The sequence below is a fragment of the Hemiscyllium ocellatum genome, chromosome 36 (genome assembly GCF_020745735.1).
Source record: "Hemiscyllium ocellatum isolate sHemOce1 chromosome 36, sHemOce1.pat.X.cur, whole genome shotgun sequence".
Lineage (NCBI taxonomy): Eukaryota > Metazoa > Chordata > Chondrichthyes > Orectolobiformes > Hemiscylliidae > Hemiscyllium > Hemiscyllium ocellatum.
Window position 1 is genome coordinate 37,209,042 of NC_083436.1, and position 26,399 is coordinate 37,235,440.

General features: G+C 42.3%; 1 protein-coding gene across 3 annotated transcripts in view; it reads left to right on the top strand.

Moving 5' to 3' along the window:
- The first annotated feature begins 1,858 nt into the window (after window positions 1-1,858).
- LOC132833333 (multimerin-1-like) overlaps window positions 1,859-26,399 on the top strand; it is a 59,825-nt gene continuing 35,284 nt past the window's right edge. For all 3 annotated transcript variants that reach the window (XM_060851512.1, XM_060851513.1, XM_060851515.1), the window contains exons 1-3: window positions 1,859-2,232; window positions 13,450-13,569; window positions 26,118-26,224. In XM_060851512.1, the coding sequence (XP_060707495.1) occupies window positions 1,862-2,232; window positions 13,450-13,569; window positions 26,118-26,224 (598 nt within the window). In that variant the 5' untranslated portion in view covers window positions 1,859-1,861. The remainder of the gene's footprint in view (window positions 2,233-13,449; window positions 13,570-26,117; window positions 26,225-26,399) is intronic.

Here is a 26,399-nt window from a genome sequence, read left to right on the forward strand (position 1 = left end):
TCAAAATATTCTGAATGGTGTGGGTGTGGAATGCACTGCTGTGGGAGGGTAATAGAGGCAGGTAACCTCACAGCCTTTGGATGAACACTTGAAATGGTCGAAAGAATTAAGGCTATGGGCCTAATGCTGATAAGTGGGACTAGAGTTAGGTGTAGCATAATTTTAGCAGAACACACTTGATGGGCCAAATGGCCTCTATTGTACTGTCTGATTCTATGAAATTCACATTGTCACACCTAGTATTACAAAGCCTTTGCTACATATACAAAACCAAAGAGGTATCAACATCGTAGCAGAACTAAGATGGTCAAACATTTTTATAATGCAGGGTAAAAATGGATGGAAAATCCTCTTAAACTGAACTGACAAGCAGACAAAGGCATATCAATATAAAAGAGGTATTTTATATAAAAAAAATCTTGTATGTGAATTATTACTACAGCAGGAATGACTGGATAGGGACCAATTCCACATTAAAGGTTATGGTCCTTAAGAAAGCAATCAGGGAAAGATCTGATTACAACTAAGTGAGATGCATTAGTATTACTTACTGTAAAAAAGGCTGCACAACAAAGCTATGTCTTTCTGGTTCAAAGCTCAAGTACAACATAAACAACTTCATAATGGACATAACTGAAGCAAAACCATTTGCCAAGATATTGAATAAGGCTTTTCAAAAGCTGGTCTGAAACATTATTCAGCTTAAAATGGTTAATAGATAAAATGTACTTCTCATAATGTACAGACATCAGATCTAATAGTAGATTAGATTACTTACAGTGTGGAAACAGACCCTTCGGCCCAACAAGTCCACACCAACCCGCCGAAGCACAACCCATCCATACACTCCTTACCTAACACTACGGGCAATTTAGCATGGCCAATTCATCTGACCCGCACATCTTTGGACTGTGGGAGGAAACCGGAGCACCCGGAGGAAACCCACGCAGACACGGGGAGAACGTGCAAACTCCACACAGTCAGTCGCCTGAGGCGGGAATCAAACCCAGGTCCCTGGCGCTGTGAGGCAGCAGTGCTAACCACTGTGCCACCGTGCCGTATTAAAGAGAGAGACTGGAAGTTTGCTTTAGAATTTTTTTGGAGACCATCCAAAAGTAAAATGGTCAATATTTTTCTCCCCTCTTCACTGAGGTCAACAGAAAGTAACATTGGGCAGTTCCTATAATGAGCATCCCATCCAGCTGCTTTAAGTTCAGGTGTTCAGTGGTGTAGTGGTAGTATTCTTACTCCTTGAAGTTGGAGGTCTGTGTTCAAGTCCTACATGCTCCAGAGCTGTGTAGTAACATCGCTGAACAGATTGATTAGAGAAATAAGTTAATAAAAATAAATTAGTCACAACTCAAGAATCAGCTATTGTTTCCAAATTTAATTAATTACTACAAATACGGTTTACAAATATAAATAAAGCAACCCAGCCACTAATCTCTGGATAATAGTGAACTTTTGAAAAAAAAACACTCAATTCCAGACTTTCAGCTTTGCAACAATAATCTAAATTTGACAAGAATATTCTTTTGTCTCCATTCATTTCCTGAAGGCTGTTGCAGCAGGAGGAGTTCAGACAACAAGGGATATCAACATCTTCACCTTTCAGCTCTAATATAATGCAAATGAAATTTCTCATTTCCCTCACAAGAATCAATAATGCTTTTTTCCCCTCTGTCTGTGGGGCTTACAGAAACAGCGTCAAACTTTTTTTTCCCCAAACTTCCTGGGAAGGGCCCTTCTGTTTCCTTATGTCACTTCCAAAATGCAGATGTTGTTTCCTTTCTAACAAGGTATAAAAGCTGACAAAAAAAAGCAAGCTCATCCTGTTCTCGCAGACTCTTGTGAGAAGGGGATGCCCAGACGGAGGGTGGAACTTGTACAAAGAAGGAGTTATATTTTCAATTCTGCAAGAATGTGGTCACTTGTCATTTTGGGGATAGCCTTTCCTTTTTCAGTAGTTTGCAATGGGGAACTTGTTGCAAAATCCCCAGTTAGGTCAGCAGTATTTGGAATGATTAAGAATGGAAGCAGTTTTAGCACAACACAGAAGGAGAAAAATGGGCTCGGAAAGCTGATTGATCAGAATGCATCTTCCAACAGATCTCCAAGGCAAGTGGATTACCGTGCAGAAAAAGGAGTGTATAAATCCAGCTCCAGGCTGAAACGTCCTTTTTACAGCCAGTCTGGAAGCAGCCATCCAAACTTTGAAACAGCCAGGGGAAAGTAAGTACAACAAAAACTTTGTGTAATAAAATGAAGAACTGTGGATGCTGGAGATCTGAAACAAAAACAGAAACTGCTGGTGATGCTCAGCAAACCTGGCAGCACCTGAGTGGAGAAAGTTGAGTTAATGATTTGAGTCCAGTAATTGTTCATTAGAACAGTGAAGAAACTTTATATTATGGGGCATGTTGATTTCAGGCTCTCTCTCTATTTCACTATCTACCTGTATTCAGAAATCTGGAAGCTCTATACCTAATATATTCTCCTGCCTGTGTCTTTCTGCACTGAGAAATCTAAATTAGTAGTCTCTATCTGCCTGTACTTAGCAATTCCTATCATTGTTTACATTGCAGGTTGCACTATCCAGACTTTATCTTACATTATCCAAGCAGGAACAAGTATCCAAGAAACAAGACCATTACTTTAACTTCCATGATTCAGAGTTAAATTGTCAATGTAAGAGCATATGTAGAGTGAGATGGCTCAGTCACTAATGTGACCATGTATTATAATGCTGAGTCGTAAGGACCAGAATGAAGTGCTTGGTGTGGTACCACTAGTATGAGAACGCCACAATTGGTGTCCCTACTCCCAGAGCAGCAAACGGAAAACCGACAGGGCTCCAACTGCCGATTGTTATCTAAATCCGGATATCCCTCCTTCCCTAAAAAAGTGACGCACAGATCTGACATTAGAAGGCTTACTACTCTCTGAAAATATGCATCATTGAACTGAAGCACTTCATTAAAAAAAATCATGAACACTGCAACAGTTCAACAGGATGAGCCATACTCTATTTCGTTTTATTCATTCATGGAATGTGGGCGTCGCCAGTCAGGCCAGCATTCAATGCCCATTCCTAATTGCCCAAGGGACAGTAAAGAGTCAACCATGTTTCTGCAATCTGGTGTCACATGAGTCATAGACCAGTTAAGGACAATAGTTTCCTTCCCTAAAGGACATTATTAAATCAGGTGGGTAATTCCGACAATCGACAATGATTTCATGGTTATCTTTAGACTTTTAATTCCAGATTTTTTTTGAATTCAAAATTCCTTCATCTGCCATGGTGGGATTGAAACCCAGGTCCCCAGAACATTACCTGGGTCTCTGGATTAATAGTCTGGAGACAGCACCACTAAGTCATCACCTTGGAAAGGAAACGTGTTTTTATTATTTTAAAAATATTTGTCTTTCTATTTCCCACTTTATATCGCATGCACTGACTATGGACAGGCAGTCAGCTTGTTATTGTGGGATGTGGGTGTTGTTGACAATACCAGCACAAGACCAAATCCTCAGATGTCCTTGAAGTGAATGCTTTGCTGGACCATTTCAAAGGCCAGTTAAGAATCAAGCACATTGCTCTGAGTCTGGAGTCACTTACAGTAGCAAACCGATTAGAACAGCCAAGATTCATGAAAGAACGACATTTTTGGTGACCTGATAGCTTCGTGGTCATCAATATGAAAATCAGATTCATTCTTAAATTCCCCTGTTATCATGTCAGGATTTAACTCAGGATTGTTATTACAGGTAACAACTGAAAACAAAAAAATGCTGGATATCCCAGGAGTCGAGTAGCATCCATGGAGAGATAGCAAACTAACGTTTCGCTTCCAGATGGCTGTTCATCAGCTCTGATAAAGAGTCATCTAAACTCAAAACTTTAGCTTGATTTCTCTCCAGTGATGAGGCCTGACTCACTGTGACCTCCAGCATTTTTTTGTTTTCAGCGTAGATCCAGCATCTGCAGTAATTTGCTCCTGCCTCATTACTACAGACCTCTGGATTACTAATGTAGTGATATAACCACTGGGCTACCATACCCTTGCTCCAAGACCCCTTATGTTGCATGGAGATGTTGTCAGAGAGTGATTCTGGAGAACCCATCCCCAATCTCAGTCTCTTCCAATTGTGCAGGGTGTGGCAGTGGAGTGAGGGGAAAATGGACACCAATTCTGAATTGCACACCTTTGATTTCTGAGGTCAGCTGCCCATGTGAAGCAGCAACTTGCTCTGTTTCTGTGTGATTTTGGTGAGATGGGTGACTGAAAGCCAAAGTGTGCAGGCTAGGCTTGGTAGGGGCAAGTTTGTTGGGAAAGCCACAGACCCTTTTGGAGAGGTGAGGTATCCTCTTGCATATGGTCCTGGCACATCTATGGGAAATGTCAGACACTACTTGAAACAGGCTGGGTTCCCCTTGAGATTGTTAAAAAGCAGACAAGACCTAAAGGAGTGTAACTTCATTGGTACTGTTAGGGATGACAAAGGACTGTCAATGATATGAAAGAACATTCAGAACTCTTTGGAACATTCTAAACTTTCAAGTGATTTCATTTTGCTGAACAAGGCAAGGGATAACACAATCAATGGTAGGACCCTGGAAAATACTAATGATCAGAGGGACCTTGGTGTGTGTATCCAAAGATCCCTCGGGCTAGTCAAGCTGGTAGAAAAGGTGCTTTAGAAGGTAAGTGGGATAGTTGCCTTTATTAGCTGAGGCATAGATTACAAGAGTGGGGAGGCCATGCTGGAAGTGCAGTAAACATTAGTTAGGCCAAAACTGTGATGAGTGCAGTTCTGGTCACCATATTATTGGAGGGATGTATTGCACTAGAGAGGGTACAGAGGAGATTTCCCATGACGCTGCCTGGCTGGAGGGTCTGGGTTAAGAGGAAAGATTGGATAGGCTGGGGTGGTTTCCTTGGAGCAGCGAAGGTTGAGAGGGGACTTGATAGAGGTATATATGATTATAAGTGGCAGAGTTAGATGGATAGGAAGCTATATTTTGCATTCGTAGAGGGATCAATGCTCAGAAGGTGTGGAGATTTAAGTTAAGAGATAAAAGGCTCAAGAGGAGAATTGAGAAGTGTTTTTTCATCCAGAACATGGTGGGAGTCGGGAACTGATTGCTGAAAGGGTGCTCAAGTCAGAAACTCTCATAACATTTAAGCAATATTAAGGTATTCGCTTACATTACCATAGCCTCCAGGGTTTGAAATTGGGAATAGTGTGGTCAGATCTTTATTGACTGAAACATACACGATGGACCAAATGGCCTCCCTCTGTGCTGTAAACATCCATGAGTCTGACTGTTAGTTTTTAAAGATTTCGACACCCCTAAACCTCTCTGTTCCTCACAGTTCCAGTCCTCTCACAATCTTGAAAATACCCTGTTCTTTCTTTCTCAGAAAGAAAAGGAAGAAAAGAGGAAGAGAAAAAAAGGAAGCAAAGATAAAATGAAACTGAGAATCTCCAAATTGTTACCTCTGGCATGTCTGTAGTTTTAGTGACTAAACCACTGGTGGTCTTCAGCAGTCTAGATCTTAAACTGTATCCTTCAACTGTTTCATTTCTCTACTTTAGCCTTTACCTTCAAAATAGTCCTTAAAACTTACCTCACAAACCTAATATCTCCTAACATGGTATTTGTGTAGTGTTGTAAAATTGACTTTGGTAGCACTGTTATTAAGTGCCTTGGAATGTTTTACAACATGAGCTGAAAAATGTGTTGCTGGAAAAACGCAGCAAGTCAGGCAGCATCCAAAGAGCAGGAGAATTTTCGTTTCCGGCATGAGCCCTTCTTCAGGAATGAGGAAAGTGTGTCCAGCAGGCTAAGATAAAAGGTAGGGAGGCGGGACTTGGGGGAGGGGCGTTGGAAATATGATAGGTGGAAGGAGGTCAAGGTGATGGTGATAGGCCAGAGTGGGGGTGGGAGCGGAGAGGTCAGGAAGAAGATTGCAGTTAGGAAGGCGGTGCTGAGTTCGAGGGATTTGACTGAGACAAGGTGGGGGGAGGAGAAATGAGGAAACTGGAGAAATCTGAGTTCACCCCTTGTGGTTGGAGGGTTCCTAGGCGGAAGATGAGGCGCTCTTCCTCAAGCCGTCGTGTTGCTCTGGTCTGGCGATGGAGGAGTCCAAGGACCTGCATGTCCTTGGTGGAGTGGGAGGGGAAGTTGAAGTGTTGAGCCACGGGGGTGATTGGGTTGGTTGGTTCGGGTGTCCCAGAGGTATTCCCTGAAACGTTCCGCAAGTAGGCGGCCTGTCTCCCCGATATATGCCTCTATATTTGAACAAAGTTTTACTTTCATATCTCTCTCCTTTCTGTTAGCTCTATCTTTCATGAAGCCACTGATTTGATTACAGTCCAGTATCAGTGAGTGCTGGTACATCTATGGCATCTTCTGCAAAGGGCCATTTTTCATGTGTGAGTGGATGTCCAAAGCACAGATGGGCTACTTGACCGTGGAAATCAGCACATTGAGCCTGGAATGGGTTAAAATGGAAGGATTCTGATTCTCTGCTTGTTATATTGGAGAGAGTGAGAAGTTTACAAGAATGGAGGATGAGAAAATTCAGATTTGAAGGTAGATTCGAGAAGATGGGACAGTTTTCCCTGGAGAGGAGAAAACGAAAAAGAGATTTGAATCATTATTTCAAAATCATGAGAGGGCTGGACAGAGTAGACAGGGAGAATCTGTTCTAACTCATAAAAGGATCAAGAACAGATTTGAAGTGTTTGTAAAAGAAGTAAATGCGAAGTGAGGAAAACCTTTTTCAGTATGTTAGGATTGAGTCCTCCACTACCACCTGATGAAGGAGCGTCGCTCCAAAAGCTAGTGTGCTTCCAATTAAACCTGTTGGACTATAACCTGGTGTTGTGTGATTTTTAACTTTTTCACCAAGTGATTGATTCAAGTCTGGAAATATGGTGGAGATGTTTAATTGATGCATTCAAGGGGGCTTTAAATAATTATTGACATATAAATAAAGTGCAGAGTTATGGTAAAAAGGAAGGGTGAATAACATGAAGTCATTATGCTCATTTGGTGAGCTAGCACAGATGTGGTGGGCTAAATGGCCTCCATCTGCAGTGTAACAATTCAGTGATTCCACTGCTTTCAGAGGTTCCTGAAGGTACTTCAATATAAATTAGAACAACGCGAGGTAGATAGAGCCCAGTGAAATACTAACCCATAGTAAGGTGAGGGGAGTGGCTGTCCATTCCACAGTTGCTGAACGTTAGCAGAGGCAGGAGAAGCAGCACTCCTTTCAGTCTCTGTTCCCTGAACTTCCTGTCCCTTTCTCAATCTCTCCAGCTGGCCACAGCCTCTCTTTTGTTGCACATGGTTTGTCCCTGCATCACCTGACCTTTACCAAACCTGCACCTTCTGTCCTGTATGCCTGGGGATGCATCACACCATGCAGTGTGTTCTCCTGGATGAATACAAACAATTCTACTGCACTATTTTAAAAAAGCATAGGGTTCTCCCCCATTTCCAATGGTTAATATTCATCTCTCAACTAAGACTGGTAAAATGCATTGGGCTGAATCTTACTTTTTCTGACTAATTGTTTAATTGAGTTTCATTTTGGATTTCTCTCCCCAAAGACTAGTGAGTTTTCTTATCAAACTCACCTAATTAGTCAGCTACCCTGTTCCTACGGTGCACCTCTCATCTGACTCTTCCTCTATTTTACCACTTGCTGGTCTCAGAACAACTAGCCATTACCAGGACATCTTGAACTGCACTGCATCCCTTTAAAAGGTCGTTCTGCACACAGCCCAGCATTGTCAGTCTAGAATTGTCTTGTGTGACTCATTATATTTGCTCTGGACACATAGCGAGAAATTGGCGCTCCGCTTTCTGGAGAAGGATCTGGAGGTCCCATAGAATGGGGTGGTACAGAGCAGGGACTATCTCTGCCCCCAGGATCATTACTGGAGGCCATGACACCAGATAATGCCAGCCTGGTCTGTGGTTATCATCAAGTTAGTGCAGTCTCAGCCATCCAGAGGAATGCACAGTAATGTAGGAAGAAGGTTAAGAAAGTTCTCTATTCTAGCAGCATGGCTGCCAACATGCTCTCTCCAATACCTCACACTCACTGTATCTCTGCCTACTAAAGCTCATGCTCTCACTATTCTGAATTAGTGGTGCTGGAAAAGCACAGCAGTTCAGGCAGCATCCGAGGAGCAGTAAAATCGACATTTCGGGCAAAAGCACTTTTGCCCGAAACATCGATTTCGCTGCTCCTCGGATGCTGTCTGAGCTGCTGTGCTGTTCCAGCACCACGAATCCAGAATCTGGTTTCCAGCACCTGCAGTCATTGTTTTTACCTCATGGTCTCACTATTGCCAGCAACACCTTCCATCACTCGCTATCACCACCTTAACTCCCAACAAAGCACAGTGTCTGCACTGCCCACTCACTCCCTTGGCCCACCTTCCCACCTGCACCGGAAATACCAGCTGAGCCTACCCCTTTCATCTGCCCCTTCATTCCCACCTCTCTCTCAATCTAGCAGGAAAACAGTTCACCATAGGGCAGAAAGAGTCAGGATAGATGGCAGTCTGCCTGACATTCAGGTCCTTGCCCCTGGCAAAAATGCTAACTCCATTCATCCTAAACCACTGACTGATTGTGTCCAAAGCCATGGACTGGTCTTGGAGTCTTCCCTTGACGTACTGTGACAATGACACCCCTGACCGAAAGCTCTCCTCCTTAGTTTGACTGAAGACTGCTGACCAGCGTGACATGCTTCCATCCTTCACGTCCAGGTCAAATGGCAAAGCAAGACAGCTGTATCGTGAGTGTGGGAACTCCGGCTGAGAGGCTAGGTGCAAAAAGGCAAGGTGAGGCAATGCAAGGATATTGCAAGCATCCCAGTAGGTTCCAAATGATTGAGTGCCAAGAGAACGAGTGAGCAGTCTGGAGATACAGCCTGGTCCAGTTCATGCACTGTGCATGTTCCTGAGCACACAGTTTCCTTGCTGCAATATTACAATGAGAGTTGAGACAAAGTGCAGTATTGAAATGCAGAAGTGTCTTGTAAGTAAATCATTTATGTGCCATGAGGGTTGTTAGAAGCTGACACATGTCTGGTGCCAATGCCCATGGATGTGACTGGTGCCCATGGAGCATGTTTTGAGATGTTGACACCGGATGTCCAGCAGGGTGGTCCTTTGGAGCAAACAATGAGCTGGAGTAATCAGATGCCCACTCTGACTTCCACATTGAGAACTGGTTAACATTTACTTTGCTTGTGGCAGCTGTTAAGACAGAAAGCTGAATATTAATGAGGTAGAATTGCAGTCATTATGCAATAATGTCCCTAAATAGGCAACCCGTGGTTGCCTAATAAGAATTGCATCTCAATTTTCAGAAATAATCATTGGTGTTGGTTAGTTAGCTCTGATGGTTAGAGCAGTGCCAATAACTCCACAGTCGTGGGTTCAATCCCCACATTGACCAGTTGTAGTGTTGGGGTTCGCAAGTGGCAGGTTCGCACTTGCAGGATCTGTGTTTGTTGTTACGCCCCTTGGGGGTCGATCAGTGGTTAGCACTGCTGCCTCACAGTGTCAGGGACCTCGTTCGATTCCCAACTTGGGTGACTGTCTGTGTGGAGTTTGTGCATTCTCCTCTTGTCTGTGTGGGTTTCCTTCCACAATCCAAAGATGTGCAGGTCAGGTGAATTGGCCATGCTAAATTGCCCATAGTATTAGCTGCATTAGCCAGAGGGAAGTGGGTCTGGGTTGGTTGGTGTGGATTTGTTGGACTGAATGGCCTGTTTCCATGCTGTTGGGAGTTTAATCTAAACAACTTTGTTAAAAAATGCAATGAGTTATTCACTATGTCAAAAAGGCCTCACTGAACTTCTATGGTTCTCCCAGATTTCTCAGCACAGCCCACATCATTCAGGTCCTGATAAAATTCAGTCCAAAATCTGGTGGAACTCCCTCTTGATTAATTTACCCCACCTCCATCCCCAACCCTCGCCCTTCCTTTATGAGATGTTTTTAATGCTATGGAAATTCTGGCATCCCCAGCATTAAGTGATGTATATGACACTTAACGTTGCACACTCTGGGCATGAGACTGTTGTGCAGTTGGAACTACAACAAGCCCTCATGGTTTACTCCCAGATACACAAAGCACAGTGAGTGTGAAGAGAACCTAACCTGGCCTGTGCTGTACAATGCTACCATCTGCTGGTCCATGAGTGCATGAACAAAACTGAAACTATAGCAGCAAACATAATGGAGTTTGCCAAAGGTGATCAACTGCAAAATTCAGTTGTGAATGCATTCCAAAAGACAATTCTTATGTTCGTTAGGAACTACTCAGGATTGGAAATATGTTCCTGCTTAATCAATTTCTACCCCACTCCTCTGAAAAGATTGAGCTATTACTAAGGACTGCTCCAGATACACCATTCAAAGAATGGCCTCGAGTGTTAAAGCAGGCCATTTGGTCCATCAAGTCCACACCCACACTCTGAAGAGCAGTCCACCCAAACCCACCCCCCATACTCTGAAATCCTAATCCACGGAGCCTGCACATCCCTGGACACTATGAGCAATTTAGCATGGTCAATCCACCTTACCTGCACATCCTTGGACACTATGAGCAATTTAGCATGGTCAATCCACCTTACCTGCACATCCTTGGACACTATGAGCAATTTAGCATGGTCAATCCACCTTACCTGCACATCTTTGGACTGGCAGGAAACCAGAACATGGGGAAGAAACCCACGCAGACACAGGGAGAAAGCGTAAACTCCATACAGACCCAAGGTTGAAATTGAACTCTGGTCCCCAGTGCTGTGAGGCAGCAGTGCTAACCACTGAACCAGCCCTGACTGTGCTGAAGAGGTTATTGATACCCAAGATTGATGCTATTTTCTGACCAACCACACATGTGCTTTTCTAGAAAAAGTCACTGAACAGTAATGAAGTGTGGGAATGCTGGATGATGCCTTTCATCTTCCATCCAATCCAACAACTCCCTGGATATTGAGGCTAACTGCAGTCTCCCAATGTTAATTCCAGTCAACCGCTCTTGCTACACATAAAGGCTAAACCCCTCTCACTGTGCAGGATGAGTAACTGGCCATGAGTTGGAAACTTATAAGTTGAATTATGTGGAGGAAGGAAGGAGGAAATTACTGGCTGTAACCTTCTGTGGAAACAACACTAAAAGCATTTAGGTTTTTGATCCCACTTCACAACGAATGATTAGTGATTAAAACATATAACAAGAGCAATCTTGAGGGGTCATCTAGAGTTGTAGATGTAGAGAAGCAGTTCCTGTCATGTGAGAATCTGGAACTAGAAATCACTGTTTAAAAATCAGAGGTCATCCATTTAAAACAGAAATGAGGCAAATATTTTTCCACATAGTGGGTCATGAGTCTTGGGAATTTCTTGCTGAAAAACAACAGAAGCAGAAGTCTTTCAATATCTTTAAGGTTAAGGTGGATAGATTGTTGATAAGCAAGGGGGTGATTGGTTATCAGCGATAGTCAGGAATGTGCATTTCAAGTCACAATCAGATCAGCCATGGTCTTATTAAATGGCAGAGCAGGGTCAATGAGGGTTCAATGGGCTTAATTGCCACAGTTCTGTCCTCTGTTTGATAACTCAACAGGAATTCAATGACCCCCTGCCTAGGCCCTGCATCAGTTTAAGGTACACAATCATGTGTCATGACGGCAAGTGCAATTGAAGGCAGGATACAGTGAAAAAAAGAGTTACCTGATTTAAAAAGTGATAGATGTGCACTCTTGTTCTGGAGACAATTGGCAGATTGAAAATAAAGTGGGTTTGAAATTGTGTGAGAGGTTACAGATCAAATTTCCACTAAAATGAATTTATTTGAACAAGTAAGTATAATCTTCTATGGGCCAATATAATGGTCAAGGTCAACAAACACCATTGACTCTTTCTAGTTTACATTTTATTGAACAAAAAATCTCTTCAGCAAGTGACAACGTAGTCTTTTGTGATTTTTTTCTTCAAACTGGAGCCAAAGACAAAGAGGAGTCCATTCAGCCCCTTAGGGCTATTCCCATATTGTGTCAGATCAAGGCCCTGCTTTGTACCTGCATTTTATTTGTTTGCCAACTCTCCATATCTCTTAATATCCCTATCAAAGAGAAACTGATCAATCTCAGTCTTCAAAGCTCCAATTGTCTTTCAGTATCTCCAGTCATTTCTGAGGAAGTGTTCTGAACCTTCATTACCTTTTGTGTGGAAGAATGCTTGGTTATGTCACCTTTTAAATGTGCAGGTATTCATTTTACTATTGTGACCTCCCTCCAGTTCTGGATTTCCACAGCAGGCCAAATTGTTTCTCTTTTCAGTGTAATTTACAGTAGAGGTGAAAGCCATTCAGCCCACTATTCAATCCTAGCAAATATCTACACATTTAGTTAAAAGTAATAGACAAACTATATTTGTTAGGACACAGGGTAGATAACTTGGAATGTCCTTTTCACAAAGAGAACGATCCCAACAAAATGAAACAGACCATTTTAGAAACTTAAATCTCCTACAAATCTAAGGGTTTCATGTTGTTGAAACTTTTTGACTTGCACTCATCAGGACAAATGCAAGAATGTCAAATTTTAAACAAAAAATTATGCTACGGGAGAATAGCATGCTTTATCCATTGTAGTATTTTGGCCAATTCGGAAATATAGGATCTCCAAGATCCTAGGGAATTCAAAAGTAATTCACAAATGGTGCAAGGTCTGGACATATTTCTTTTGTTTGCCCTGGGTCTCAATGGATATTACTTCAAACATCTGTAAATGTGCAACTAATTAAATTAATTTGTAAAGCAATTAGCACACTTAAGATTATTCAGCGAGTGATTCCCAATCACATCTAGCACAAAAAAACCAGAAGGAAGGAAATTTTCAAAAGCTTTCTACCTTTATTGAATTATCCAGGAGCTGAGGGAGCCTTTATTTCCTTGGTGTCCTTTCCATAGCAAATTCCTTTCCAATCAGACTTGATTTGTCAAACAATCAGCACTCTTTTCTCCTGTTGTATAAATTGTCATGATTGCTTGACATTTGGCATCATTGCATTTGTTCTGATGACTGCAAAGTAAAGAGCTTGAACAACATTTGCCATATTTCAGTACTATTCAGCACACATAACTCACAATGCAACTCTTATTGCTTGTGAGTTTCTGCTGAAGCATTCCTTCAAAACTATAGTGAATTTAATAGATTGGATCCAGGTGGGCACAGTTCTCTCCAAATAATTCACTCCTTGTAATTTTCAGTGGAGTTTCATTAGCACTTCAGATATTCCTCTGCTGGTCTTGCACATTGTGTATAGTATTAAGTGAGCAGGAGATTCAAAGAATAAATGAGCCTTTTTCCAACTATATCTAATGCTTCCTGTTTTATTTCCAAGGAACTGGTGTGCTTACGTTCATACGAGACTCTCGCCTACCATAACAATAGAGAATGAACAGACATTTGTGATGCAGAAAACAAACCCATGTCCATTGAAATTGGGATACTGCCAGCCAAGGTATGTCTCACTCCTTGTCAATATTGGTGGACATTGCAACGTTACCCATTATAGAAAGTGTTTACCTATGAAAGGGCACTACAGACACGTGGAAACAGTTTAAGAAGCAGTTGTTGCAAGTGAAACTTGACAGACAAGAAGGGGTAAGATTAAGGAGCCTTGGATGACAGGAACAGAGGAGCTTCTTATCAAAAGGAAGAAGGCAGCTTATATAAGGTAGAGGAAGCAAGGATCTAGCAGCTTTAGAGGGATTACAGGCTTACTAGATAGGAGCTCAAACATTATCTGAGGAGAGCCAGGCAGGGGGCACAAAAAGGCTTGGCAGGAAGGATTAGGGAGAACCTAAATGCATTTTACTCAGATGTATTAAGAGAATGATCAGGGAGAAGGTAAGGCTAGTCAGGGATAGCATAGGGAACTTGTGCGTGAAGTCTGAGCAGATAAGGGAAGCCCTAAATGAGTTTTTGCTTCAGTTTTCACAAAGGAAAGGAGACTTTTTTTGAATGAGAACTTTGAGGAGCTGGGAAACAGGCCTGAACAGATCGAGATTGAGAAAGTTGACATGCTGGAAAGTTTGGCAAACATTAAGATTGATAAGTCCCTAGGGCCAGACCAGATTTATCTTAGGTTGCCCCAGGAAATGAGAAAGGAGGTTGCTAAAGCCCTGGCTAAGATCTTTACTTCCTCACTCTCCACAGGAGTCGTACCCGAGAATTGGAGGGAGGCGGATGTTGTTCCTCTTTTCAAGAAGGGTAATAGGGAAATCCCTGGCAATTACAGACCAGTTAGTCTTATGTCTGTGGTCAGCAAGGTTTTGGAAAGAATTCTGAGGGATAGGATTTATAACTATTTGGAAAAACATAGCGTGATTAAAAGCAGTTAGTTTGGCTTTGTGAGGGACAGGTCATGCCTGACAAATCTTATTGAGCTCTTTGAAGAGGTTGACGAAAGAGGTTGACGAAGGTCGATCAGTGGATGTGGTGTATATAGGCTTCAGCAAGGCATTTGATAAGGTTCCCCATAGTAGGCTCATTCATAAACTCAGGAGGTGTGGGATACACAGAGATTTGGCTCTCTGGATTCAGAATTGGCTGGCTGACAGATGGCAGAAAGTGGTTGTAGATGGAAAGTATTCTGCCTGGAGATCAATGGTGAGTGGTGTCCCACAGGGCTCTGTTTTTGGGCCCCTGCTTTTTGTAGTTTTTATAAATGCCTTGGATGAGGAGGTTGAGGGGTGGGTTCATAAAGATTTGCCAATGATACAAAGGTTGGAGGTGCCGTTGATAGTATCGAAGGCAGTTGCAGACTTGCAGTGTGACATAGACAGGATGCAGAGCCAGGCTGGGAAATGGCAGGTGGAGTTCAACTTGGACAAATGTGAAGAGATTCATTTTGGAAGGTCGAACTCGAATGCTGAATATAGGATTAAAGACAGGATTCTTGGCAGTGTGGATGAGGGTGCTCTAATTGAGTTATTTAAGGGTATTAAAGGATTTGGCAGGGGAAACAGTCATAAATTATTCCCTTTGGTAGATGACACCAAAACAAATGGCATAACCTTAAAAATTAGTGTTAGACGTTCAGATGCCAGAAGTACGTACTACATAAGATAGTAAATATCTCAAGTTGTCTCTCCCAAAACTTCATTGAGTTTGGGTGTCAACTGAGCCAGAGGTGCATAGGAGCAATCGGATGTCTTTAAGCCATTCTGCTATTCGATAAGATTATGGCTGCCCCAATTATGTTCTCAAATCCATTTGTCTTTTTGCTCCCCCCCTCCCATTGACACACTTGTCTGTCAGGCTTCAAAACTAATATTAATAGATGTATTGCTTGATAAGGATGCTAAGGTTACAGAACCAAAGTAGCTAACTGTAGTTTAGAAGTTGGTCAGTCATGATCGAACGGAACAGCAAACAGGCTTTGTTGTGTGTAAGGTTTATTACCTGACTAAGGGGAGTAAGCATGCCATATTGCAATAATGTCATGGGAGCTCGGTCAGAATAAAGAAGCAGAGGAAACAGATTTAAGTCTCATGTCACACACACACACACACACACACACACACACACACACACATCATTTCTAAAACATAAGCTTTGGTCTAAAGTCTCATCTGTTTATGTATAAACAAAAAGGTCTCCCCAATACCCTTAATCTCTGTACCAAACCAGTCATTTCAGAGCCTGGAGCGTTTTACAACCCATCTGAAAAAAAACAAGGGCACTTGAGAAAAGGAACAGCTTTTCAAAAAAGGATCAGCTTTGTGACGCATCCAAAATTGGCGCAAGAACTTGAGACATCAGGACTCATGGGCCCTGGTGTTTCTCCTGGTTCAGTTCCATCTCAGCAGACACCAAAGATCCCCAGGCCTATCTTTGGGCTCTGCTGTACTCTCCCTGCCCCAGACCCTGATTCCACACCATGCTGCCTGTTACTCACTGTGAACGCTCTGATCCACTGTCCTACTTAGCCTTCGCAGCAGTAAAACAGTCCAAGTTTACTTTTTGCTTTGAACAAAGTAACCCTGAGAACACGGTGCACAAGTAAGTGAATCATAGAACATAGAACCGTACAGCATTGTACAGGCCCTTCAGCCCTTGATGTTGTGCTGATCTTTTATCCTACTCTAAGATCAGACAAACCTACTTATCGTTCATTGTACTATCTTCCATGTGCCTATCCAAGAGTGACATAAATGTCCCTAATGTAAGTAACTCAATGACCACCGCTGCCAGAATATCTTCCCCAATGGAATCATTGAGGAAGATGGGTCAAATGTAATTGTCAATCTACTTGATACAATGGAATTAAGTCACATGTTTATTCTCCTGAGTTAGAATTTTAAAAATTCTACAAGGTGGTACTCTCATGATTTTGTGGAACCATTTCTTGTGTCTTCTGCAATTTTAATCTAACTATAAATTGATATTATTATTCTAAAGTCACCATTTGCTGACTTTTTATTGCTTTAAGTTCTTAGATTGTGATAACCAAGGAGGCAGGTGGTGGATTTCTGTTTCAGGGTTCCACTGATTCTGTTTCTCCATTGGATGGTATAAAACCCCAAACCCAACCCCAACCCCATACCTAGAGATCATTCTTCCTCTGTATGGTGTTCCTTGACCTCTGTTCATTGAGTTCCTCACTGCTGCAACTACCTTTTTGTTCATAACCTCGGTGTCCTGATCCAGTGCCAAGCATACAGTCCTGCAGTGATACCTTCAATAGAGTTAGCTTTTGTTGGCAGCTTATATAAAACTGTACCAGGGCTGGGTAATCCTTCACCTTAATGTATCAAATAGGTGGTATGTTAGATAGCCAAATTCATAACTACATATAGAACATGGAACAATACAGCGCAAAATAGGCCCTTCAGCCCTCGATGTTGTGCTGCCCTGTGAACTAATCTAAGCCCATCCCCCTACAATATCCTTTCACCATTCACGTGCTTATCCAAGGATTGTTTAAATCTCACTAATGTGGCTGATTTAACTACATTGGCAGGCAGGGCATTCCACGCCCTTACTAGTCCCTGAGTAAAGAACCTTCCTCTAACATTTGTCTTAAATCTGTCACCCCTCAATTTGTAGCTATGCCCCCTTGTAAAAGTTGACATCATCATCCGAGGAAAAAGTCTTTCGCTGTCTACCCTATCTAATCCTCTGATTATCATGTATGTCTCTATCAAATCCCCTCTTAGCCTTCTTCTTTCCACTGAAAACTGACCTAAGTCTCTCAGCCTTTCCTCATAAGACCTTCCCTCCAGACCATGGTAAATCTCCCTTTTTCCAATGCTTCCACATGTAATGGGGCGACCAGAACTGTACGTAATATTCCAAGTGCAGCCACACCAGAGTTTTGTATAGTTGCAGCATGACATTACAGCTCCAGACCTCAATCCCTCTACCAATAAAACCTAACACATCGTATGCCTTCTTAACAGCATTATCAACAGCAACTTTCAGGGATTTATGTACATGGACCCCAAGATTCCTCTGCACATCCACACTACCAAGAATCTTTCCATTGACCCAATATTCTGCCTTCCTATTATTCCTCCCAAAGTGAATCGCCTCACATTTATCTGCATTGAACTCCATTTGCCACATCTCAGCCCAAATTTGCAGTTTATCCACATCCCCCTGTAACCTGCAATGCTCTTCTGCACTGTCCACTACTCCACCGACTTTAGTGGTGTAAGACTTAATGATTCAAGATTATTAATTCCAGTGATAGATAAACAGGATCAACATAATACTGAGCATTTTGATGGAGTAAAAGAAGAGATATTGTGTTGTCTGACAGAAGGGTTAGATTTTAAGGTGTTTTTTAAAAGAATGAAAGGGGAAATATAGGGAACTCTTTGACACTTTGACTTGATACAATCCAAAATGATTGTGGAAACACAGTTAAGTTTGAATGGAAATTGTGCATATACTTGATAAAGATAGTCTTGAAGAGCTATGGGGAATGATCTAGGGAGCGGGTTTAATTGGATAGCTCTTTCAAATAGCCAGAACAATCACAATGGACCAAATGGCCTGGTACTCTTCTATACATTCCAATAATATTTCCTTTGAAATTTTCTGATTGTCCAACATAAATTTGGTAGCAGACCAGAGTCGCTATTTGTGCAGAGGTGGGAACAGATTCCCATTGAGTTGTCGTGGTAGCCAACAGCAAGACTCCATAAGAAAATTCCTAACTCATCTCCCACTCTGAATCTCTGGAATCTGCTGAGCAGTCCACATGATGGAAAGGAGAAAAAGACAAAATCAAGCCAATGCTTGCTTCAGCTTCCCAAGGTGATGCTTGTAGCAAGCGAGGTAGATACAACCATGGGGTAGCTTTGCTACCACCATCCTCTTAAAGTGCAGGGAGCAACAGGACATGCTTGGCTTATTGTGGTAGAAGAAACCATTAACTGGGCCAACTAAAAGGCGTTTGTAGTGGAGAAGTTATTTATTGCATGCTTGCAACTAGATAAAAGTTCCTTTGATTTGATAGACATTGTTTCAGAGACTAAGTGGAGAACTTGAATGTTAAGTCTCACTCTCTGTAATTCTAAACTATTCTGCCCACAAGTCTATAATGACATCATCATTGTGTGTGGTGCTTAAAGCACGCTTCAACATTAACACTTTCAAACCCTGACACCCTTATACAAGAGAAATTGATCACAGAGCTGTCACTAGTGAATAACAGGGTGATCCCTAACATTGAGGGCTGTCATGATTTAGAGATGCCGGTGTTAGATTGGGATGAACAAAAAATCACACAGCACCAAGTTATAGTCCAACAGGTCAGTTTGGAAACACTAGCTTTTGGAGTGCTGCTCTTTCATCAAGTGATTGTGGAGTATAAGATCGTAAGACTCAAAATTTATAGCCTATAATTTCTGTGTCTTGCGATCTTATACTCCCCAACCATCTGATGAAGGAGCAGCGCTCCGAAAGCTAGTACTTCCAAATAGACCTGTCGGACTATAACTTGGTGTTGTGTGATTTTTAACTGAGGGTTGTGGATTTAAACTTAGTTCAAGATGCTTGAGCAGATAAAATTGTTGGTATTTCAGGTGAGACTGACAGACCACTGTAGGAGCCAGCTTTCCAGTGAGAACCCATCTGCTTTCATAGTGATCCACCACACAGGAAAAAGGCCTTTTGACCCATCCAGTCTATGCAAGTCACAAACAACCACTTAATTATTCCAATCCTACTTTCTAGCACTTGGCCCATAGTCTTGTATGCCTTGGCATCGCAAGTGTACATCAAAATTCTTCTGAAACATTTTACTTTCACCCTTTAAGGTGGAAGCAAATAAGTTCTATGGTCATGCTTCAAAAACATTCAAAGACAGTAAAGATTTTCCCAGAATCCTGTGTCAATAATTATCCCTCAACCAGCCTTACTAAGACGTTTTGATCATTAATCTTATCCCTGTTTGTGGGAGCTTGCTGTGCTTCTACTGACTTTTCCTACATTATAACAATGACTACATTTCAAAGATACTTGATCGATTGTAGACCCCCTGTGACACATCCTGAAGTCATGAAAGGAGATATAAAAAATGCAAGCTTTTTTTTGTGTGGATTCAGTTTGTGGTGAACGATTAATGCTGAGTGAGATTGAACTGGCACAGTATGGGGGGAGTGCCTACTGCCCTTAGGACCATGCCTCAATAGGATTTCTCTGTCAGAGGTAGCAAGTGCAAGAGAAATCATTTGGAAACCCTAGCAATGGGCTTACAATTGTTAACGCTATTCAAAATACAGTACATCATCAGCGACACTGACATATTAGTCTGACCAAGCTTGTGCTATCTGCTTTGCTACTTGCAATTCAATCAAATCCATTCACCTTGAAACAATAAAAAACATTGAATCCATTCTCTAAGACGTAAATGAAAATGGTTATGATCAAATCAAGCATTCTTCCAGCAGAAATTGAGTGAAGAGGAAATAATTAAATATCAAGCAGACAGATGCATCATTTACCCTCATCAGAACATCAGACAGATGTTGCTGACACCAGATCTGCTGATTCTTACACTGAATAAAACCTCATATGTTTATGATAATATTACGGTTTAGTCAGAATTCTGATTAGATTAGATTAGATTACCTACAGTGATGAAACAGGCCCTTCGGCCCAACTGGTCCACACCAAAGAGCAACCCACCCAGATCCATTTACCCCTGCCTAATGTACTTGACACCATGGGCAGTTTAGCATGGCCAATTCACCTAACCTGCACATTGTTGGATTGTGGGAGGAAACTGGAGCACCTAGGGCAAACCCACGCAGACACGGGGAGAACATGCAAACTCCACACAGACAGTTGCTGGAGGCTGGAATCAAACCTGGGACCCTGGTGCTGTGAGGCAGCAGTGCTAGCCACTAAGCCACTGTGCTTATTAGTGCAGTCTCTTCTTTGAACCATTGAAACACTTTATATTTTAATCACTTTATACTTAATCAGTGCATTTTATATAGCTGCACTATCGTCAAAGCTTTTGCACAATATCGCAAACTCCAACTACAGTCCATAATTCTTCCTTGAGTGTGTCTTCCCCGCTCATCCTTTTGGATGTTTACAAGCATTTCTGTACCTAAGAAAATGATACATGGATGGGGCATTTACACTGAGTATCCTGTAGAATCATGTTAAGATTATGAGAACTGTGGATATTTGAACACAGGGAATATATGTCAGTGAAGAGAAAGCAATGGTCTAGCACCTAGAATTGTTTCATTCATGCACAGATTGTGGTAAACCTGGGTCAGCCAGGATTAATTGCCCATTCTTAAGTGATTCAGAAGAGACACTGGTGAGATGCCTTCATGAACTGCTGCAGGTCACATTGTCTAGATACACAGACAGCACTGTTGTGGAGGGCATTCCAGGATTTTGGCCCCTGGTCAGCACTGGAATGATGATGTAGAACTTGTGCTCCTGAAGGTGGAGAGGCAGGAGGCAGGAAGGGCATTTGATTTTGCATGGAGGTTGCACACCTGAACTCCATCACCTTCTCTCCTCACTTGATCTAGATTCAGAGTGGGAAGGTCCTGGAGACAAAAAGAATGTGGGCAGGCTGTCTCCTTGGGAGTGGCGAGGCCTCCATCAAAATAACTGAGTGCTTGACCAAGAGCATGGACCGAAGGTTAGGGGATTCTTGCTAATGGGAAACCCCATCCTTGCTTTTGATCTCCTGATCCCAACCCCATTCCCCTCCAAACCTGGAAACTCCAGCCCTCCCCCTCAATCTTGAGATTTGGTATTGCTCTTCCAGTAGCAGCCACCATCTCTTACATGGCGCTATTGAGCACTGAAATTGCCAGCCTCAGATTGGATAGCAGCTCTTGGATAGCAGAACTTCTACCCCAATCAGATGGAAGATATGACAGAGTACTCAGAATTGTTTGATTGACAGAAAATCAGTCACCTCATCCTTCAAAGAGGCCTCAGTTGGAAGATTTTGTCTGTCATTCCAAGATAGAGTATGTGTGGTTTGGAGGGAAAAAGAAGGCGTTCCTGCAACTGCTGCCCTTGTCCTCTGATGTGGCTTAGGTCATAGTAACCTTGATGAGTTACTGCAGTGTGTCACTTTCACATGGTACGCACTGCTGCCACTGTGCATAAGTAGTGAAGCGAATGAATGCTTAAATTGATGGATTGCATATTGATCAAGTAGGCTGCTTTGTCCTGGATATGTTGAGCTCTGGAGAATTGTTTGAAACTGTATTGACCCTGGCAAATAAAGAATGTCCCATCACACTCCTGATTTGTACTTTGTAGACGTGGAGGATTGTTTTAGAGAATCAGGGATCAAATAATTTGACAAAGATCCTCACCTAACCTTACCTCTCAATGACTCACCATAAATTGCACCATTTGGTGTAGGATTAATCATACAGAAAAGGAAATTTGTAGGGCTAATTCTCCAGCTATGTAGAGTCGGCAGAATGCAGTTGAAGTAACATCATGACCAGTATAGTTGCCCTTAAGACGCCAGAGAAAAAAATTAAGATGTTGAAGATACAGTGTCCCCAAAGACAATATGGAAATTGATGGATAACACTCAGAGCCCTTCCTCAACCTGAGTGCGGGTGCCAATGTTGTAGACCTCATGATGTAGAAATTCATCTGTTGGCTCATGGCTGAAATCAGAATGATATATAGAAATGAATAGACCAATGCAGCACCTGATATTAGAGTCATAAAACCCCACAGGTGTAGAAAGAGGCCATTTGGCCCAACGAGTCTGGACAGACCTCCAAAAAGCATTCTATCCAGAATCAGCCTCCTGCCATAACATTTTCCATGGCTGATCCACTTAGTCTGCACATTTTGGACTGTGAGAGGAAACTCACACAGACACAGGGAGAATGTGCAAACTTCACGGAGACAATTGCCTGAGGCTGGAATCGAACTCAGTTCTCTAGTGCCACAAGGCAGCAATGCTAACCACTGAGCCATTATGCTGCACATTATTAGCATTTCTTTTTAAAATACACCAGGAAACTGCAAAGGCACATTGGGTGCTCACTGACAAGCAGTTGAAAGCCAAGTCTTTAATGGGAAAGAGAAAGTGACAAGGAAGCACTTGGTCAGTGCTGGGGTGATATTAATGTGAGAAGCTAGTAATGGCAGTGATTGGTGGCAGGAGGAAGTGAAAGAGTGAAAGTATTTGGAGATTGGGAGCAGCGGGAGCAGTGCCATGGCAAATAGTGAAGTGTGATATGGTGAAGTGATGACCTGCTGCTCATTGTGGTGTGAATGCAGTGGATAAGATACTCCTTCACCTCTCAGCCCCACATTTAGTGAAATAGTGTTTTTTTTTGCAATAAACACACTTTACCTTTCTGCCGGAGAGTTTCAGGAATCCTTTATGGACCAGCATTCAGGCTGTATGTTAGAGCTGGATTTGCTGAATACAGCTGGCCTCAGACTGTCTGTGTTGCCAGTGGCCCAGCATTTTATAGGACCATTCAAACCGAACAAGATTTTGGACCAAGCACAATATGGTAAACATCACATTTCTAATTTACAATGAGCATGTGCTCATTCCTATCTATCACACTGAAGGTTCAGGGCTCAGCTTGTCAGCAGAACACAGTGTAAGGCCATCAAAATTCTACACCAAGCGCTGGTACAGACACAATGGGTCGAATGGCCTCCTTCTGCACTGTAAAATTCTCTGACTCTATTCTCCCAATGCTGAGGAACATGTGATGCTCCAAAGCTCTTGCTGCAATGTGATAATGAATTACTTTCTAATTGCTGAGGTGGGGTGAGTATTTGTTCCCTCTCTAATCCTTGCAATTAAAAAGATCTCTCAGGCAATTTATCAAAATCAATTTTATTTCTATTTTGGGAGGATGTTCGCTTCCTCCCTTTGCCCCACTTTAAGCCTGAGTAAATACCGTTTGCTGCTGTGGGATGGAGATCTGGGTAGTATTGGAGGAGGGGGGCTGGGGTGTGTTGATCTGCTGACTGACTTTTTAAATGCCTCCCTCAACATTGCTGAGGAGATTGACTGGAGTGGGATAAATCATCTCCCCTCCAATTTGACATTCATTTAATACCACCCTGATGGCAATGCTGTCATCAGACCCTGCTGGGTACTGAACCATATTGTCATTGCAGCTGCCTATTTGTTAAGCTCTGTGATGAAGATACTTGTTTTTCCGCATTTTCTTGCACAGTTTCTGACAGCTGGCTTCCGAATTTCCATTGCTGGCTCAAATGAGGTGCTGAATTAAGCTCCCGTTAGTCTTGCTCTATTCATACAATTTGCTCGTGTTTGTAACCTTTCCAGTGTGAAAGGTGCATTAATTTGCCATGAAAGCACAAGCTAATTGCTCATAATCAAGTTCAGGTGAACACAAACTACCATTATAAAGAATAATGAGGGGAGGCACAGTGGCTCAGTTGTTAGCACTGCTGACTGTCAGTGCCAAAGACTGGGATTCAATTCCAGCTTTGGTTGACTGCCTGTGTGGAGTTTACATGATCTTTCTGTATCTGCTCTGGTTTTCTCCTGCAGTCCAAAAATGTGCAGGTTAGGCGGATTGGCCATACTCAATTGCCCCTAGTGTCCAGGAATGTGCAGGCTAGGGGGAATAGCCATCAGAAATGCAGAGTTATAGCCAGGGTGTTTGGGTCTGGATGAGTTTCTCTTTGGAGAGTTAGTATAGGTTGATTAGCCTGTCCACAAAACTGTAGGGATTCTATTATTAATTAACATGGAGAGCAAACACTTCTTGAAATTTGTTTAAACTAAGTTTAAGTTTCACTGCAGTTTATGTCACAATTCACAGCAGTGATGGAATCCACAACTACCTGATGAAGAAGCAGGTCTTAGAAAGCCGGTGCCTCTAAACAAACCTGTTGGACTATAACCTGTTGTGTGATTTTCAACTTTGTCCACCCCAGTCCAATACCAGCTGCTCCAGATCATGATTACCTTGATATAAATAGATATCAGACGGTTTCAGGGAGTGGTGAACTCAACCCAGACAATCACAATGGCCAACCTCCCATCTATAGAATCCATCTACCAGGCCCACTGTCAAGGAAAGGCTGGCAGCATTCTTAAAGATCCATCCTACCCTGGCAACGTTTTTCTACAATCTCTACCATCGGGGAGAAGGTACAGAAGCCTGAACACACACTCAGCAGCTGGTTTTATAACAGTTTCTAACCTACTGTTGTTAGAACTGAATGGGCTCACAAACACTTAACATTTGTCTGTACATGTGTTTTTGTTTTTGCCGCTGTTTATCTATTATTTACTTATCTATGCTACTAAACTCTGTGATCTGCCTGTATTGCACACAAGACAAGCTTTTCACCGTGCCTCGGTACACAGGACAATAAATTCAATTCGATTCGATTCAAATTCAGTTCTACTAACAACAGGAGGTATCTGTATTGTTGTGCTTTTTTATTCATTGTCAGCCTCTGGGCATCACAGGCTAATCCAACCATAGTTGCCCTTGAGAAGAGCGATGGTGATCCAGTGTCTCACAGGGGGTCCCATTACCACCAAGGACTTCCCCCTCCCACTGAAGGATAACCCCTACCCTCCACAACAATTCTTATCCCTTCCTTTTAGGGGCCTGAAGTGACTCAGGTGAGTCAATCCCACTCACCTTTGTTTCTAGACCTCCATTACTGCTCTGAACTACCCCTTATAGTGGCCACCATTCTCAGTGGACCTTGACCTTCATGAAATACCAGAGGTTTAAGATTGTTTAGACAGGTTCCGGGAATATACTTTGATATTTTGTAATCAACCTGTTCGTAGATGTTCCAACCCACCTCTGGAGCAGGTGGGAATAGAATCTGCACCTCCTGGCTCAGAGATAGGGACATTACCACTGCATCTTCAGAGCCAAGGCATATACTTTTCTAGTCAAGAGTTTTATTCCAAACTGCACGTCACAAAACTCCAACACCCATTGTTTGTTCTTTTCCCTATCTCTACAGCACATCCAGTGCTCACCCATTTATCAGTTAACTAATCTGTAATCGTCATCTGTTGCCTATTTCCATTTGATCTCAGTTATCCCTCCCAAAACTTACTAGATGATTACAATTTTCACCTTTAAAGGCAATGATTCCTGGCACCAGGCAGTGGAGTGTTTCATCGGCATGAAATCCCATCAAGATACTTGGAAAAGGATAAGGCCATGAGTTGAGGGGATTGTCAAATGTAGGAGCCAATGTAAGTCAGAGACACTGGGGTAAGAGATAAATGGGAGCTGATGTGAATAAAATCACACATGGACAGTTGAGTTTTGAATGTCCTCAGGTTTATTGTAGATTATATGAGGCTGCCCATAAATGTGTCAAATTGAAAGTAACAAAGATATGGACTACTGGCCTCTGCTTGATGATTGAATTCTATTATGGTAAATTGTCAGCATATGGCATCTTCTTCATATTCTAAATTTGAAATAAAAGAGATTGCTTTGTTAAAGGAAATAGAAAATCGATGCTGTTGTCAGTATTAAATCCTCTGGATGTTTCTGCTCATAGATACCAGATCCTGAACCGCCCAACCTACAGAATGAGGCACAAGATAGTCACTTCGTTGGAATGGAAGTGCTGTCCTGGCTATACAGGAGCTACCTGTCAACCCAAAGGTCAGTGTAAAGTTTATGTGTCTCAGTTCCTGACCCAGGCACATATTTAACTTTTGTCACTGACTCCAAATGACTCCTCTGTTTTGCTTTCCTATCCAACCTGAGCCTAATTTCTGACTGTTCTTTGATCTCAATCAGTCCTTAGTTCTGGTGTGCACATTATGCTTTGATCTTT